The sequence below is a fragment of the Larus michahellis genome, chromosome 7, assembly GCF_964199755.1.
Source record: "Larus michahellis chromosome 7, bLarMic1.1, whole genome shotgun sequence".
Taxonomy (NCBI): domain Eukaryota; kingdom Metazoa; phylum Chordata; class Aves; order Charadriiformes; family Laridae; genus Larus; species Larus michahellis.
This window is the reverse complement of record NC_133902.1, coordinates 5,894,132-5,913,277: the sequence shown is the minus strand read 5'-3', so window position 1 is coordinate 5,913,277 and position 19,146 is coordinate 5,894,132. Positions and strand designations below refer to the sequence as shown.

The following is a 19,146-nucleotide window of genomic DNA, read 5'->3' as shown; positions in this document are numbered from 1 at the left end:
CCACAGTGTCTGAGAGAGTCTACACGTGTCCTACCAAAGCTGTCCTCATCGAAGCCAACCAAACAAAACCCCAACCCACTCATCTCACACCACCTGGGCGGCTAGGAGGGAAATCTGTCTCATCACCTGCTCTACAGGTTTTCATTCCATCTTACTTCCATTTGGAAGATTGCTTAAGAGACAACCGCTTCTCTGCTCCTCATGGTACTCGTCATATCCGAAGAAAATCCTTGATATGCCGGTCTCCCTGACGGACTTGCGCCTTCCCAGCGCTGGCCCTTCTTGACAGCCAGCGATCCTCAACCAACAGACCATCCCCACACAGCGGGAACAGCCAGAAAGTGGGAAGGGACCGCTGAGTTGAATTATTACAACCACAATAAAACAGTGGCTTTTTCATTTTGCTGGTCTTCATTCCAACAGCAATACTTTACAACCAAACTTTTAAAGCACGAACAGTAAAAATAGCCCTTTGTGTGTGTATGTGGGCGTGTTTCACCCGAAAAAAAAAACCCAGTAGCTGCAATGAAAGACATAGTACACATACTGAAAAGTCATCAAAAGAAACATGAGCCCAACTCTTCTGGTAAAGCTTTGTTCCTGTCATTTTAAATTTATTCCTCTTTTTCCCTCGTCCTATGTTTTTCTTGGGATATCCACATAGTTCACATATACAAGCTGAAAATGAGTCCAAAGAACAGGAGTGGCGAGGCCTCGCGCTCGCTGGCCAAAGGGAGAAGCCCAGCGCACGGGGCGCCCCGGCAGCAGCCGAAAGGCACCTGCACGCCGTGAGGACACAGGGCGACGGGCCCAAACTGGAACACGGGAAACTCTGGCTTAACATGAGGAAAAACTTCTTTTCTTTGGGGGTGCCGGAGCCCTGGCACAGGCTGCCCAGAGAGGTGGTGGAGTCTCCGTCTCTGGAGATACCCAACACCCGCCTGGACGCGTTCCTGTCCAACCTACTCTAGGTGAGCCTGATCTGGCAGGGGGCTGGACTAGATGATCTCCAGAGGTCCCTTCCAACCCCTAACCACTGTGTGATTCTGTGATGCAGCCACCTGCGAGGGCAGGACCTGGGACTGAAGACCTGGCGCTACTTTCAAAACTGGTTTTCACAACAAAAACACTGGACCATCATGACTTGAGGGCGCTTTCTTAAAAAGGGAAGGAGAAGAGAGAAACCCTGAGTCAAACAGGGGTGGTTTGGCACATAACAAGAGCTGCACTACCTTCTGGGCATCGCGGGGGCTCAAGAGAGCTCTTGGGTCTGCCTGGCTGTGGGTCCCCCTGTCCCCACATGTCCCTGTGTCCCCAGAGAGCCGGGACTGGGGTGGCAGAGCCCAACCGGGAGCCGCCAGGTCCTCCCTCCATGTCCGGCACTGACATGGGTCTCTAGCAAAAGGAGTTGCTTCATGATTTAAAGGAGGATGCATCAGTCCCCAAGTCTCCCCGTGCTCAGTAGCATCCCGCTGCCAGTTTATCGTTACAGGCTCCAGACCGGGCACGGGGAGCATCTGTCACCGCCAGACCAGCACCTTCTCCCTTGACCTCGCGTGGCGCCTGCAGGAAGAGGCGGGAGGGAAAGGAAAGCTGGTGGGTGCCGCAGGCAGCAGACGTTTCTGCCTTTGAAACTGCCCCCGCCGCCTTCTGACACGGGTTTCGGTTTGCGCTGTTGCGTGCTGCACCTTGTGTGACGGCTAAAACGCACTCATGCTGACTTTTAATTAGCAGCTGGCAGCTCTGATTGCTCCACTCTTGGGGCTTTCCTTGTATGTATTGGAGAGATTATTAGAGCTCCGTGTTTAAGCGCTTGCTGTTGTCCACTCAGTTGTACGGAAGTAGGAAATTGCAGCTGTGCCAAAAGGTTTTAGCAAAATATAAAAAAAACAGCAAGCGATCGACATGAGTCACTAAAATGTCCCCCGGCCCCACTTACCAGCACAGTTTTACATATAAATCGATGCTTAATTCAGCAAGTAAATCAAACCCTATCCAGAGCAATCCATAAACTTAATTGGGGCAAAAATATCCCATGTAGGTTAGCAGCTCCCTCATCCCAACAATTAAAAATAAAGCACTCCAGGCCTGCTACAGATCACTGTAACACATTCGCAGTACTTTGTTATCCAGAATATAACAACACGGGGTTTAGGGCAAATTCCTCCCCCATCCCACATCCCAGCTCCCCGTCCTACAGCCGTGTTTAATCATCCTACACCTGCTGTAAAGTTTGAGTAAAGATCATCACCTACCAATTTGGTAATATAGGGCCTTCTCATCATTTACCATTTCTTCCAGAACACACAAAGTAAAGAATCAGGGAAACTGAGCACGATTCCCAGCTGAAAGCAATATTCATGATGGAGTTTTCTGCGTTAAATCTCTCAAAGTGGCCTGCAGCCAAAGTGGATTTAGGGTTTAAGTATTTCTTAATTTACCTCTATAGTTACTGAATATTTTTGCAAGGGGAAAAAAAAAAAAAAGTCAGACTCCAACACAGGATCGGGAATGTCGAATCTTGAAGGACACCAGAGTGAAGTAAATGCAAAGAAGCTAAACAAAGGAAGAGCCCTAATGGAGTAGGGGTCTTGAGTCAGACATGCCTTCCCAGTACAGGAAAACTGGAATGGATCAGGCACGCAGTCTCTACTCCTTTAATAAAGACTGAAATTTCTCATGTCCAGATACTAACTCTGCATTTAAATAACTATACGCACTTCTTATTCAGCTGTCAGAGTAATAACCCAGCCCTGAAGGAAAGGGAGGAGGAGGGTGATGGAAAAAAAAAAAAATCTCTTTCACCAAACCCAGGTCTAGTAAAAATCACATAAAAGCGACTCTGCCTGATGCAAACAGGGGAATGTGTGCACAAGTGACAAGTATTTATTTAGCTAATTTCATAACACTTAACTTGTTTATATATCATCAGTCCCATCACATGTGCTGCATTTTACCAGTGTTCCAAAGACAAAAATAAATGGCCTACCAGCTGCTGCTTTCTCAAGGTTGTGGTTTACTTGGGTATAAACAGCCAGAGCTAAGTGATTCAAACACTACTACGCTACGTACGTTCGGCAGATCTAAGGAACATGGCACACACACAACACCTGAAGTCCCAAGCCCTCCTAATGGTGTTATTTTACTGGGGAGGAAAAAAAATAAAAAAAAAATCCTCTTTTCATTTGGAACATGTACAAGCTCTATTACCAGCTGCCTTCCACTTCAAATATTAGCTGGGGGTGGCGGGGCTAGTTACAGCTGGAATACATCATAAAGCAGAAAGCTATTAAAATTCATGGCAGCGAGACAGTGTGTTGATCCTACAAAAATGGAGCTCTATGTTTAATATTGCTAATTAAAAAAAAAATAGTTCAATCCACTTTTGTTGTCTTCACCTCTGTCTAAAGCAGTCTGGGTTTTCACAATACTTTGGCAAGAAAACACAGCTCTGCATTTCAAACGTATAAAAGCCAGCCGCGTAACTGCAACAGAATCCTGAAGCACTAATCACATGGGCCTCTCTAGGAATGGCTCCATATGTCCTTGAGAGGATCACAGAAGCAACAGGGCTCAATCTCAGTTCCATATTACCCTTCGAGCACCTCCATTTAACGGCCACAAACGAGCAGGCTAGTAAAACTTGTCGAAGATCACAGGGAGGACAGCAAATGAGCAGGCGTATTCGAAATTTCATGCTAACAAAAGTTTTCCCAATTTTAAAGGCTCTCACTGGCATTAGGAGGGGAAAGAGAAAGCCTTAGATACTTACAGAAAGTCTTTTATTATCCCCGTGTTTTAATGTGCTGCAAAAGAATGAAAGCTCTAATCTGAACGATAGAAGTTTTTGGAGTTAAGGATATATTCATAACTACAGCAATCGCTGCTCTAAGAAACAAGAAGAAATCAATACATGGCTAAGTCTCAAGGCAGCGTAAAAGGATATGTCAATAGTCAAACCAAGCAATTAAAGCAAACAAGAACTCCACAAGGCCACCTTTTTCCGAAACAGGTCCATCCCCTCCCTACCTTGCTCATAGCGGTCAGAGCAGGGTCACAGGCTGCGTCCAGGTCCTGCACTAACAGCTGGATGCTGTTGGAGATCACACTGCAAAAAACCAAAAAATAAATCAAGCCTGAGTTTTAGAACAGCACTCAGCAACACAGTGCCAGAACTGGCTTATTTGACTGTGAAAGGAGGAAAATCATCTACGAGCTGACAGTAGGATTATGCTGCGAATACACACGGGTAAAAACTTGTACTGAAAAGAAGCCGGGAAGTTCTACATGCTGTTCATCGGGGAGCTGCACAATGGCCTTTAGCGTAGAGAGGACATTTTTATAGTTGACCTTTTTGTTCTGACACATAGAAGGGGCTGGAGATCAAAGGTGTCAGATGGGGAACCCCCCTGCCCACGCATCAGGAAGAGCAGAAACCCCCGAGTACCGAGCCCAGACTGGGATTCGGCTTCAAATTTAATCCAGTCTGCGCAAACCCAACATTTTATCTCTCCACTTATGCATGGTCAATACTCCACTACTCACAGCAACTTGAAAAGACGGTTTTAAAAAAACACATCTGTATGAGTTCTGAATGTGTCTCCCACTTGAGAAGATCAAGGCAGATGTCTTATTTACACTATGTCTAGGATTGCCGCCATCCATTGTTTGAGTTTCTCACAGACATATACCAGACTGAAGCACTCATTAGTCAAACACATTTCCCTCCCTCCCTTTTTTTTTTTTTTCTTCTAAACAGCACGATATTGCTTAGAGACATATTTGATGCCACCATATTCTGATGGGCATAAAGGTGCAACTGATCCTAAAACAACAGCTGACAAACAGTGTCTGCGACAACTCGGACCACCCTCAGGGGCACAGGACCCAGTGCTTGTATTACAGACAATAGTAGGTGACTGTTTCACTACCTAAGTACAGTTTTTAAAAACAGCGTAAACTTTAAATCTGCCACAGATGCCTGTGTACAACTTTGGGATTATACATGTAAGAACTGGATTTTCCTTTTGCTCTTTCTCATGATGGGAATCGCAGATCTGTAAGAAATCTGACCAGCGCTTCCTCAAACCATCTTTTCTTCCCCTTGTTTTCTTTGTGAAGTTCTGGGTACTACTCTGGAGTTTGCCGTTCAAAATATTTTTAAGCATCCACCTCCCCATCGAGATACGGTATCACCCACTCGTAATTCTGCTGCTGGGATCCGGGTGCTGTTCTTCACCGCAGCCCACAGAGGTTGTCCCTTCCCTTTCCTAAAGAGCCTAAAGGCTCTACCACAAAGACTGGAACAGGATGCCAAGGAAAAGACTGCTCCTTCAGAGCAATTAATTTGTTTGTAAAGGCAACCTCATCCAAAATCAGTTGGAAAAATCAGCATGGGAGATGAAGTGACTACTGGCTTCAAGTTACATGATCTGAAACTTGCATTGGGATAAAAAAAGCCTGTGACCGTTTCTGCTGGTGCCTCTGCTGGGCACTACGGGATTCACTCCCTTGGGGGATTCCACCAGCTCAAGCAACGCCAAGGGAACCGGACTGAAATAACTGTCTCTTGGGCACAGCTGACTCCTGCAGGGCGCCTGCCGGCAGCAACTCGCAGGGAAGAGTTGTGGTTTAGCACCGAAACGAAACGCAGCTCTCTCGGTGGAAGGAGAGCGACTGCATCACTGGTCCCCACACGCCAGGAGACTGGAGCTGGGCCACCGGGTACAGGCTCTCGCCTGAAAACCACAAGACTGCAAATAGGGAGAGGAACCTACTTGTCTACGTTTCAAAACAAACACACCTGCTGTAGAGGGGTAACGGTGCAGCGAGAAGCGTGTGGCAAACACAAAGCACCATGGCACACCAAGAGGGTTTGGATGCTGGTTCTGCCAGAAGCCACTGCAAACCTCTGCCCCGGGCGGCACGTAACAGTACTCGAGTGGCAGTTACCGAATCCCCACAGAAGCTGACAGACAGGGAAGCCGAGGCCATAAATGAGCAGTGTGGCTCTACGAGAGCCCGGGAAGCTCCGCGCTTCAGGCCTTCAAAGGGATCTCTGACCGCTGCCCACAGTCTCACAACACATCAATAGGGCAGGGGGGTGGGAAATCTTGGATTTCTGGATTTCCACCATAATTTTCCTTCTGTTGAGCTTCAAGAAGAGCTCATTACCTTTCCCATATTTCCTAAAGAAAACGCTTAGCCACCCCAGGGGTAAAACCCCCCGAGTCAATCGCTTTATACACAATTTGGGGCGGTTCTGCGCCATCCTTTCTGCGAAGGAAGAACCACTGTCCAAGGTGTGTAAGCAGCAATGTTTTATCACTTTCCTTATGACCGTGCCTAACAAGACATCAAATCCCAGAAAAAACAACTTGTTTGATGTTGAACGAGCAAACGCCAGGGAGAGGTCTATAGCTATGACTTACACTGACAGAAGACTGGACAAAGAGCTACACTGGAACAGATTGAAAGTCAATTAAAAAGCGTTTGTTACGAGATAGATCAGGTCTGTCAGTTTAACTTCAAAGCTGTTCAAAACAGCAAATGTGAACTATACGTTTAAACAATTTCCACAACACGTATTGTCTGCCTACGACCAGCCACCTCACGAGGCAGCGACTCGAGGTAGCTGGCTCCTGCCGGGCAGGTCCCGAGAACACGCAAAACTCACCCTCGACTCGTCCGTGTTCAGAAAATCCCCCCACATGGCATATTTTTTTCTACTCCCCAGCTACCCTGTTTGCTTTGGCTTAGCGGACACAGCAACCCTAGCTCTCGGTCAGGGATTCACTCTTCAAAAGATCTGAGAAATATCGAAAGGGAAGGGAGTCTCTGCAGCCTGGAGCGGAGCCCGGGACCACGTGAAATACCTGGATGGAGATTCAGTGGGATCCTGCCCACTGGAGCAAGGGAGGAGGAATCACAGGAAGGAAGTCTTCTGAAAAAATCTCACTGCTATCTGGGCTGCATCTTAGTTTTAGGGAGAAGGAGAGCTGGTGATAGGGATTATTTTCCCAGCTTTGCCAAGGTTTTCTTTTGCCTGATGTGAAGCAAAACAATTATTTTTTTGCCTCGATTTCCTTCTCTCAAAAAATATTCAATCTGTTTGTCGGTGGTGGAGAGGAAAGGATGTTAGAGGGGAGTATTTTTAGCATCGTTACGTGAAAAGTTATTTTAATGAACGATAATCTTCTCTCAATTATAAGATTGGATCAGTCTTTTATGTCATCTGAAATGGGGTTTGATCATACTGACAAGGCTGCTGATTAACAGTGGGAAGTTAAAGCAGGAAGGAATGTACTGAAATAGCTTCCTTTCTTGAAATGTAACAGCCACCTCGCAGAGCTGCCAAGATGCAAATGATGTTTCAAATGGAAACTCACTATTTCCTTTCCCCTTTCCAGTGCTCTTGCTCCTTTGGCTGGGATGACGGGGAAGAACTACATCTGAAGTCTGTGCTATTGCTGCTCTTGGGCTAGCCAAAGGATGACCATTCCTTCACCAGGGAAATGCCTATGCCCGGGCTGCGTATCTGGGTGGGTCCTACGGCACTGGGATGTTGGGCTCGTATTACTCCAGCACCATCTGGCTGACAAACTAGGATGTTTGATATATTCTGGGAGGATGCATCTGCTGAACATACATGCTGAAAGTGTCCATCTCTCCCGTCAGGTTGATTCTCTCCACTAGACTTGCATCCACTTTTTCTTTGAGTTTCTCTTCCAACTGTTAGGAAAGAAAAGAAGCAACAGAAAGATCAGATTTCTTACTGGAAATGACCATTCTTGAAAACTTATGTCCTGGAAAAGTCAACTTCTTAAAACCTAATCTGTGCCCAGACTATATCCAAAACTCAGCCAGCGAGCGATGGAAATCTCTCCTTGTTGGACACCCTAGAGATATTGCCAGGATGGCCTATGGTGGCACTGTGTCCTCAAAGAAGTAACCTCCAAGGTCATATATGCAATTCTAGCTAATGGACCAGCTTAACACCATGGCACCTGTCCTGCGAATAAAGATGTTTTTCAACACCCTGTCTGTGCCCAAACTGCAGAGTTCCAGTGGTGGAGAGGCCTTCTTATGGCCAAACATCACAGCTCATCTACTAACCTAAGGCATTTTGAAAGCACCTGAATGTAAGGAGCACTGTGGCTGCAAAGCGTATCAGCATAAATACCTTCTCTCCTCACTCCACCTTGCCCCAGTATTTCATGCAAGCATTTTCCCAAACCTATTCTGAATTACGGTTTTTCTTGTTTTTATAAAAAGGAGATCATGAACCATGAGAAGAGTTTTTGGTTTTTTTTTTAAAATTTGGTTCGCAATCCAAAATAAATTATGTAACCAGTATAAAAGGATAGCATCCAAAAGTGATGCTGCAAAGCAGGATCACAAGCAAACGACTTTTCTCAGACAGGAACGGCAAAATCCATACCTTCCTTTCTTCGAAATACAGATTTCATAACGTAGAGCTCAATAATCAACGGGCTGCCACGTGGAGCAGATGCTACTAGGGATATTTTAGTACTTCTGACTCTTCCCGTCTCCGCAGCAGCCTACCCCTGCGGAGGGAGCAGCGCAGCCTCTCCTGACACAAGAGGGGCTGCTGCCGGGGGCCAGCTCCGAGGTGCCGTAGAGCGAAGCTCACCTGCTGGGTGGTGGCCAAGCAGTACTCCGCAGTGCTAAGGATGCTGCAAATGAGGCAGAGTTCTTCTAAAGTAAACTTCGCCACCTCAGAGCCTTCCTTTTCTTTCAGCAAACTGGTGATGGTGAGCCCCCCACTGCTGCTAGTTGTCCTGGAAATAAAAAATAAAGACAAAAGTTGTAAGGCTTTCAAGCGTACAGACACACACGTTGCAAAATTACTACTAGATTTCAACGCCATAAAAAGCCCTTGTGACCACAAAGTCCAAGGCCCTGTGCATCACAGGGCAGTGTCATTCTACATGGAACCCACAACTGCTATTTTAGTTAAGGAGTATCTTTTAGAAAGACAAACGGAACTTGATATGAAGTCTTCAGGCAAAGGACAATTCACTCATTCGCAACATGGCAGATGAAGATTCAAGTGGCACGCAGCTTTCCCCAGCTAACTCCACCTTCCCTGCCAGCCACTCAAAATCTAATTAAAGATTACAGAAAAATCTCGGTAAATATCAGGCAGCTTGTCATATTCATCTTCTCAGTACTAAACAGATGTCAACATGCATTTGAAACTTTGGTAACCTGCTTTAAAAACTGATGATATCAACACAGTAAATTATAGAAGATGTGGCTCTTTTCCACCATCTTCCAGTGATTAATGGCTGTGTATCAACAAAGAAAGACTCCGAACAGTTTAAAGTCAGGAAATTCCCTACCTCTCAACTCTTTATAATCCAAATCCATTAAAAAAATAGGACAGTGATATTTATCTTGGACGGCAAAAATGGAGCACACAAAAAAAATGTGTATAAAGAATGCAACTGAGGTCTGATGGAGAATGCACATTAAATTTATCTTTCCACTTGTCTGGATGTAATCCTCTCCCCTTCCATCTGTAAAAGATTTTACTGGTTTCAGAAATTCATTCTGCTGCTCCCGGGTTTACAAGGGAAACAAACTGAAGATGGCAGATAGCACATAAAATTATCTGGAGTTAAGGCTGGTGATACCTCAAGGAGCTCCTTCAGCCTGGACACTTACCCGTACCACTGCAAACCCGGTAACCATTTCCTTTATTTTCACTGGATTTGCACCTACATATTTTATTCATACATATATAAAACGTCACAGAGCTGAGGCAGTTACAGGTAAGCGCTGTAGCATCACACAAATAAACCGCCTCCATTATAAATTATTGTCTGTATAATGTTGAGCTAAGGCAGCTGAGAATCACGGTATGACTTTGTTATGGAAGCGGCAGGGTAAGTGCAATTCGGAAAGCCAGACCTCTCTGAAGAGGCTTGGGCTGGCATTTCAAAAGGAACTTCAAGAAACTGTAAATCTGACTGCTCATCAAAGCCAGATACGAAGCTCTCCTCCAGGGGCCCTTAAAACAGAAACAATGCCGTGACTGTCCATTTTGTCTCTTGCTGTTTCTTAGTGCAACACACCGAATTTTTGAGAAAGTCATGTAAGTAAATGTAGTCACGTTGCTGTTATGTGGCTTCTTTGACAGTGAAACATAAGTGTTCATGAGTATGTATTTATTAATTATCTTTACAGAGCATCTGCTCCTCACTGGAACGTCTCACCAGACGGTGCTGCGGCATTTGGGAAGCGAAACTCACTTGGGCAGGTTTCCAGACAGAATTTTCCAGGCGTATTCCCGGAGGTACTTCTGGAATATGGTGGTCAGGGCTATCATGGGCTCGCCGGTGCTGAGCTGGGAGCACTGCACCATGCACTTCTTGTAGTACACAAAGAGGTCGGCACAGCTGGGCAGGACGGCTCCTCCTTCATCCACGTTGGGCTTGGGGGGACCTTGAGCTTTGAAGTCGGCCACAAACCTGTCAATCAGTTCGCCGAGATTTCTGATGCGGGGGAACAATAGGAAGATATTTTAGTACGTTGGGGGAGGAAACGGAGGGAAGAGAGAGAATAACGCTTAAAACCAGATGCCCCATCTTGTGACACCAGCAAACACATTCAGATCTCAGCAGTCGGGCATTCCGGCCCTTTCTTACCTCCGCCCTCGCAGCACAAAGCTCATACAATAACGAGGACCGGGCCGATGAGTAACGACCTTTTGTACTCAAGAGTTTTAGTGGCAGCTTCAATCTGTTCTCCAGTCACATATAAAAGCTCGTGAGTCTGCCAGGACTGGGTTCAGCACACTTGATGCAAGTGCATAAAGCTTATGCTCAAGTTTCATTCCTGGCACCAGCAAAAGTAACAGTCGGGCTTCCCGTATCAGCGGCCTCCAGAGCAGACCTTGGGGAACACAGCTTTTAAAGGGATGTGCTCAAAATGGCGTGCCATTTGCCATTTCTCGGTCCCATTTGGATACCACCTGGTTTTGCACAACTTCACACATCCTTTAAAGAAGTTTTATTTAGCACGAGCGCAAAGTGCACTTCCTACTTCAACTCTTTTTAAAAGCACAAAAAGCCCTCCTATTGTCTCCAGTGATTCATTATAACCTGGTCCTTACTCAAATATTTTGGTTTTTATGGAACAACAAACTTCACCCCACCGTTTCATCACGACAAAAAGGCTTTTTAGCATGGCAGAGGGCCAGAACCATCAATACAGGACCACAAAAGTCTTCTGATCTTGGGGAGTTCCTCTGGTCCAACTCCTCCAGAGAAAGCACATCCGTGGCAGGAACCCAGAGCAGCTCTCCTGACAGCGGAGCTCAGCGAAGGGCAGTAACCTTTGCCAGATGAACTCAATTACCGCAATCAACCTCCTCCCCCAGACACACAAATGCACGCACCCCTCCGCAAGGAAGTTTGGCTTTTGAGGAATATATAGACGTTTGGGATCACAGAATGTCATTCCGCTGACCGAAAGGAGTTGGGGAGTTCCTGTATTTTATATTCCTGTTTCCACTATGGTCTTGGCTCCACGTCACCCAGCTCTCCCCCTCCCACAGCACAGCCTTCACCCCTCACTGCGCGGGCTGTACCGGCTGTACCGTGCCTTCACAGAATGGTGGGGGTTGGAAGGGACCTCTGGAGATCACCCGGTCCAGCCCCCTGCCACAGCAGGGTCACTCAGAGCAGGCGGCACAGGAACGCGACCGGGAGGGTTTGGAATGTCTCCAGAGACGGAGACTCCCCCACCTCTCTGGGCAGCCTGTGCCAGGGCTCTGCCACCCTCAATGTAAAGAAGTTCCTCCTCACGTTGAGATGGAACTTCCTGTGGTCAAGTTTGTGCCTGTTTGTGCCACGATCCAGGGTACTTAAGTAGAAAGCCAAATCCTCAGAAGGAGAATGGGAAAAGGAAGAACCTGAAACGTAACTCCCACAAGAAACTGAGCTATAGTTTAAAAAAAAAAAAAAGGCATTACTTTATAGTTAATATATTATCATCGTTTTTCAGCAACACGCTTACTTGACAGAATTGCAATGCTGTCCATAGAAATGAAAACTCTTCTTTAAAAGCTTGCCCAAGAGTTTCAACTTAAAATGTTCTCCTAATCTTCGGCCAGCCCCCAGGGCACCCAGCACACCACGGGAGTCATGCAAAGAGACTGCGTTAGGGTCTCCCGGATGGGTACGGCCTCCTCGCTGCCAGCACCACGGCTGCGGCTCTTTAGCATGTTCTCACCTACCTCTGCCAATCAAAGGGGAAAAAACCCGCCAACGATGAAAACGTTTCCCCAGTTTCTGTCCTTTCTTTCTTTTAGTCTTGTGAAAGAGAAAGACCCCTCCGATGCCAGTTTACCAAAGAATTCAAAACGCTGCACAAGCAGAGAAGGTGACCTGGCTCTTCCCTGATGAACTTACAGATTGCTGCACCAAATCGGATGAGCTCCTACCGTGGATGATCCGCTGGGCCACCACGCTAATCTACAGAATGTGCTTGCAATAGCAGGGTTTTAAATCACGAAGCCAGGCTCTTTGGCTTAAGCCAGGCTCAGAGGCTATTGCAAAGACAAGTAGCCCCTTTTATCATGCTTATTGCTTGCTGCTTTGAGTACTTTACACAGCTCTGATTCCACATACACGCACAGTTCCTCGGCTTTGTTACAAGAACTGTAAAAACATCAGGCTGCTCAACTGATGTGATAAATCTCTACACTGGCACGAGCAATCGAACGCTGAACCAAAGCATTGATTGCATTCGACCACAGCGAAGCAAAATATACCTTCCCCCCCCCAGCCTCGTCGCTGTAGGGGAGCCAAACAGATGGCTGCTGCAGCAGGGCTCACACGTGCTACCAGCTGCAGCATTCCTTCAGGTTCTCAAGTAAAGCGGACGTGGTTTGCTCCTTGTCAAAAGCCCCACTAAATTAAACAGCTGCATTTCCACCTCTGCATCTGCGCTTTGCTCCATCTGGGCAACAAAGTGGAGCTTTCTTAGCGTCCACCAGCCACTTTGGTTTTTTTTTCCTTGTTCTCTCAGTCTCAAGACGCAGTGAGGAATGTCAATGGCTTTTGTTTCTTTATGCTTACTCCACATGTTCTCCTCTTATCCGAGGCAAAGTGAAATGTAGCTCCATTTTCCTGATCCCCCAGGGTCTTGTCAACTGGGGCGCAGGAGCAAACGCAGCTGTCCAGAAGAGCTGGGAGAGCAGCGCTAGAGCTTCATCCTTGTTCTGATCCAACCTGGACAAACCGCCCGTCCAAGGCAGGCTCTGAGGACTGCTCTTATTTCAGCATACAAGCAAAACATGGAGATATTGCGCACAAAGGGAACTACTATATTATTAACGCACACCTTGGCTGATGTCAATCAAGCTTTCACATTAGTCTCAGTTGGCCCCAGTACAACACGAAGGCTAACAACCCCTGTGCGGTACGACGGGAGCACAAAGAATTTGGCAGAAAAAAACTACTGGGAGATGAAACATAAAGAACGCAGGAGAGCTACAGAAAATGAACATTTGCTGTATGTAGACTCTGCAAAAAGACTCAAAGCAAATTCTCTGGTAGCACAGATGTGGTATTTCCTTAACAGTAGCATATTTATTAGGAGCAAGAACTCTCCAAATCTAACCAAGAGAAAATATGAAATCTTACAAAGAGAATTTTACTTTGGTTCTTAAATCCTTTCATTCCCATATTCCTCTTCCTTTTTTCTTTCACTCAACCTATTCAGTGATTTTTCAGCATCTCTGGCAATGACGAGAGGAAGCAGGCAGCTGCCCAGCAGCACGAGAGAAGAACGCGGTGCTCAGTACGTCAGTCTGCTCAGCGATGTCAACAGCTGGTGTCTGTTGGGCACCAGGGAAGGGCAATGGCACTGAGACACCTGGACCATGTGTAGGACAGTTTCTGTGGACTGGGGGTTTTGGAAGCCCCTTTGCTCATGAGGCTGCAAACACACACCACAAAGTGCCAGTGCCAGTTTTCCGAACAACCTGAACACAAATGTGCATTTTAGCACACTTAACCACGGCCCTGCAGACTCTCAACACTGCAGTGCTGACAGAGCTCTTCCTTTACTCCCTCCGAGTGGCTTCGCTCACACATGTGCACTCCTGTTGCTCCGACAGACCACAAAGACGAGCAGAAGACACGTGTCCCGAAGGGGCAGAAATGAAATCTGCTTTGCTGTTAAGAAATCTGGTATTTACACTGCAGCTAAGGGTGGAGAGCAGCATCTTTAAAGTCTTTCTTTCGGATGTCTCCTCTTAAACTGCCATAGATTTTGGCACTGTGTTTCTTTAAATGGGTATGGAAACAATTTTTCAGGAGAAAAGGTCCAGGCTGCTTTCTGCCATAGACTTAAGGCAATGACGAAGAACTGTCACACTACTCTTACTATTCAGAGCCCAAACACACAATTAATTATCTAAGCAACTCCTCATTTTCAGACATCAGCAACAGATTCCTCCCAAGTTCAATCAAAGGGGGAAGAAGAGAGAAAAAATCATAGAGGAAAGCAATTTTTGGCAGACAGGGGCAGCATGGGGAATACTGTGGCAGTTTTTCTTTGAACTCCTTGCAGCCTGTGGCTATAAAGCTAATATAAAACATCTCAGGATTGTAAAGGAAAAGGGGAAAAAAAAAAAGCAACTGAAAGGGCTAAGAGCGCAGTGGGGTAGAATTACCAAAACGGGGATTAAAATGGCCCCCAGTGAGAAGGGAAGAAATATTCAAACAAGTTAGTGCTCAGTTTGCCGAAGGCAAGGGGGGGGGCGGAAATATCTGTTTCCCTTTGTTATACTGCAGAGCGGAACCTGAACCCAGCATGACAGACTACTGTGCGAGGTTTTGTTATGTCTTTTTTGAGCATAAAAGGTTGATGGGACATCAAGATGGACATGAGAAGCCTTTTTCAAGATGGCTATTTTGGAGTTTGGACAAAATCGGGCCACCGCGACCCTCGAGGTACGCACTCTCTCATGCGTAAGTCCTTCGAAGACAGAAGGGCACAGAGAGAGGAGTTCCACGAGGCAGGTGCCCCTTCTTCTTTCCAGCCACTAACCTGCTCTAAAAGACTGTACCGAACCTTTTCCAACTATCTCCTCTCCCAGTTGGCACTGCAGTTGTTACAGAGATGTTATTTAAACCCTGGTGTGAATCAAGGTGCACAAGGAAAGCATGGCGAGAGCTCGAAAAACTTCTCAGAGCTCTAAGCTGAAAGCTCCTTTCATTGAAGTTATTTTGCTGCAAGTCAGAGGAAGACAAAGAAGGGTTCCAGGGATTAAAGCCCCTAACAAAGTCCCAACCTGTGAGCGATGATAACGCTATCTTACAGCCAGCTCATCTACAGCAGCTTTCATCTAAGGATCTCAAATAACTTATTTCTATAAAGCAAATCTTGAAATTCCTCTGCCATGAAGCCACATGAGTATTTTACAGAAAAAGCAAACCTACTATTTGTGGAAGACACGAGATGAAAGAAAGGCCTATGTCTGCAGTGGGAATTGCAGAGGCAACAGAAGCAATTTCCGAGACTCTAAGCCTCTTCCACAGAAAGGCAGCGGGCATCGTTCCTGCAAGCCTTTGCAATTACAGATGAAACCAACACCCACAGCCCTCCGAACGCTCATTTTTGCCCAAGCAAAGGCCCTACTCATTCTAACTTTGCACTCAAAGGCACTCATTCTCACTTTCTAACAGAGGCTACTCATACTAACTTTCTCGAACCACAAATACTGCTCCTTATAAAATCAGACAGCAGACTTTCAAGAAATTAGTTTTCTGCAGCTTGAGTGCAGAACCGAGAACAACCCAACCGAAATACACATTCAAAAGCAAACAAACCCAAACGAGCGTGCCGGTTACTCACTTGTCCTGGGACTCGATATACACGTAAAGGTGAGGCTCAAAGCACTTGGAAACAATGCCATGAAAAGGATTGTCAGGGACCTTCAGCTTCTTTGGCTGCAAGAAAACATTTAGAGTGTTGGTTTCAAACCTGCCCTGTAAGACCTAGAAGAAACAGTAATGCAACAGCAGAGAAGGATCTAAGTCTTTAGAAATATTACAGCACACAAATTTACTGTCAAATAATCAAAGGCATGAAATCAACAGTATGTAGAGCCTCAGTGTGTGCAAGTCTTCCCTTGCTCTTACACAGCTGTTGGTATTCCAAGGAATTATCTGTCCACTGTGAAATATTCTTACCCTTAAAGAGAAGACTGCTGCATGCTAACGGATTTCAGCAGAAGAATCTTAATGCAGTTTGTAAATAAAACCTTGCTGCACCCTTCGAACAGTAACAAGACTCCACTAGTCACCTCAGAAATGAAATGCAGCGGTTATTTGGAAGCAACGTTGAAAAATCCCTACGTTTTAGAACATTAAGGTTCGTAACTCAGAGTTACAGACTTCATCTGGATGAATTTTATTTAGATATACAGAATGTAATTACTGGAGGAGCTGGAATTATGCAGGCACCGTTACAGGGCTGCTTTCACTGTGAAACATGTTTCTGGGGATGCAAAGGCTTCTATTTTAAAATCACATTTAGAGCATTAAGCACATACGCCATTTGGGAGTCATCTGCTTTACTCTCGGTTTAGTTTAGTACTCACTCCACACAGGGGCCAAGCACATCCCACTGAACCCGCTGGGACCACTCATATGCTTAAATTTGCGCATGTTTAAGTACCAGGCTGGGCAGGGTACATTTTTTGCCCCACAGCCAGATTTTTTTTATTTTTTTTTTTTTAACTAGTAGACAACTTTTCTTCTAGCTTCCCGGCAAGCTGACAATTTTTCACTGCCTGCAAAGAGTGCAGGAATGGAATTCTTGCCTCTCTCCGCAAAAAGCCAGGATCAGCTCCCAGCCAATGAAGATAGGAATTTTTCCAGCTGAAATATTTTTTTTTTTTAGCATAAGAAAAGCAAAACAAGAGAGCCTAAAGGACATATTCACCTAGATGACAGAGGAGGTGGCACTAAGTCATTTGCAGAAATAGCAGAGAACGACAAGGCAAGCATTTCTCGGGAATAATTAAGACTCAAAGACACAATGAATACTAACATATGGCTGCAAACCTCAAGTGAGCAAACGGCTTTATGGAGACCAGACCACCTCTAGGAGACTGGCTTCATTAACCTTCTCACTAAGAGCACGGCTGGAGAATGTAAGTTTTTACAGCTTTGGGAGAGCGCCACTACACAGAATTCTCCATCCCAGCCCCTTTGCCAGTGCCTGCCCGTTCCTGCCGGATGCACACGCTCATCGGAGCCGGGAGGGAAACAATAGGTGGCAATTACAGAAACCTTCCAGTCGCCAAGTCTCCAGGACGGCAGCGCCAACACAAGGTTGCAGATTCCTGATGTTTACGATTTACCAGGCTGGAAGAGCCAAATCCTAACGCAGGGCTGGTTTTCTGTGTGTACGCGTGTGTCCCTGCGTCACGCTGCTCCCAGCAAGTCTGGTGGAGAGAATCCTAAATCTTTTAACAGTAGCAGTGAAGCTGTATTTCTGAGCGTGCAATCCTGTCCAAAAGCTGCAGATGTTTAAGCTATTTCCTCCTTGAGTTTGATGGAAATAATAAAAGGTTACTGTTGTCACAGTAAGGAGGTCTGCAGCTGGCCCAGTTTCCTTTCATTACTATCCAAAGTAAACAGATTAAATCGAACTGCTAGATCACTAAAAGAGGTTCTTTTTTAACATGGATTTCCCCCCCCCCCCCCCCCCAAACTCTTGGGCTCCCTCTTACACTCCCAAGTGTCTTGAATTCTCAGGACTAGCGTTTTGGAAGAGCTCTACCACTCAAAACTCTTCATCTTCCACTCTTCCTGTCCCTTCTCTTCTTCAGCTAGTGACAGCAGAAGATGAGACCTCTGACATGAACTCCCCAAGCACTAACCACCAGCTGCTGGAGCTTTGAAATTGAAATATTGGAGGCTACAGGGCTCCCATTTGGCAGACAGGTGCCTGCGGGGCAGCTGCCCTTGCAGAAGAGTCCAGCACTACATTGTGAGCGTTAACACAGGGCGTACCCAGAAAGAGAGGGCAACCTCGCCGCAAACGGGGATAGCTCAACAGATGGCTTTGTACCAGCCTCCCCACCCAGAGGGAGCAGAGCTCTTCCTTTCTCAGAAGCCCCTGAACTGCTTCTGGCCAGGGCAGTGCATTCTACTGGTCACTAAAATCAGCCCTAAACAACCTAAAAAAGCTTTGCAATTTATCTCTTCACTTGCCTTCTATCGCTACTGACTTCTCCAAGGATGTCCTCTCAGCCCAGCACTGCACATCAGAGCCAATCTGCCCCCAGCCCTTACAGACAGTGGAAAGCAAGCTCTTCACAAACGAGACACCACCCAGGTGCCTCCCCAAGCTCCCAATCTCTGTCTCACAGATCACTGAGAAAGGCTGGCCAATACCAACTGTCCAAGTTGTTTTGTAAAGGAAAGAGCAACACTTTGGTTAATCATCCTATTTCAGGACTTCTGCTGTGGGTGGAAGGCAGAAGGCTGTCCTGCTCGTGTGAAAGTCTGGAGGGGACGCAGTGCACCAAACCGTGCTGGCAGAGAGCTACCGCCCCACAAACTCCCTGGGGCACGGATCTGAGTAGGTCCTAGGGTGATCCATCGGGATACCACCTGGAAATGTCCCGTTTGCAGGGCTGTAAACTCACTGAACAAAGAGAGGGTAGTACCTTCCCCAAGCAACTTACAATTGAACACTTAGAAAACTCTGGTGAGGAAAAAAAAACAGGGCTCACAGGCTTTGATACTGGTGCCAATTAAAACAATTGCATTTACTATTCACTCCTCTAATGTTTGCAGAGGGCTTTTGAAACCCAGTGCTTTTACAAGTGGCTAGGTGTTGCCTGCTTTGCAGAGGTAATGGATGAAAGGCACTACAGAGATAAAAATCCCGCAAGTAATATATTTGGAGTGAAAAAATCTAAAACGGACACTTGAAAGTTCAATGAGTTGACCGGTGACTCCAGACGTAGTTTGCTTGGCTGACAAGGCAAAACACGAATTGCCGCTGTTTGTAGTGGGAGCTTCTTCTGGGATCTGAAAACCCAGATCTGGGTTCTTCTGGGATCTGAAACCCATCTTGCTATGACGGGAA

General features: G+C 46.3%; 1 protein-coding gene across 2 annotated transcripts in view; it reads right to left on the bottom strand.

Moving 5' to 3' along the window:
* Positions 1-19,146, bottom strand: part of VPS53 (VPS53 subunit of GARP complex) — a 73,756-nt gene that overhangs the window by 20,368 nt on the left and 34,242 nt on the right. For both annotated transcript variants that reach the window (XR_012588218.1, XM_074593872.1), the window contains exons 13-17: positions 15,895-15,989; positions 10,278-10,520; positions 8,654-8,801; positions 7,649-7,731; positions 4,030-4,108 (exon numbers count right to left, since the gene is read on the bottom strand). Coding sequence is in view for 1 of the 2 variants with exons in the window: in XM_074593872.1 (XP_074449973.1) it covers positions 4,030-4,108; positions 7,649-7,731; positions 8,654-8,801; positions 10,278-10,520; positions 15,895-15,989 (648 nt within the window). In the remaining variant the exon portion in view is untranslated. The remainder of the gene's footprint in view (positions 1-4,029; positions 4,109-7,648; positions 7,732-8,653; positions 8,802-10,277; positions 10,521-15,894; positions 15,990-19,146) is intronic.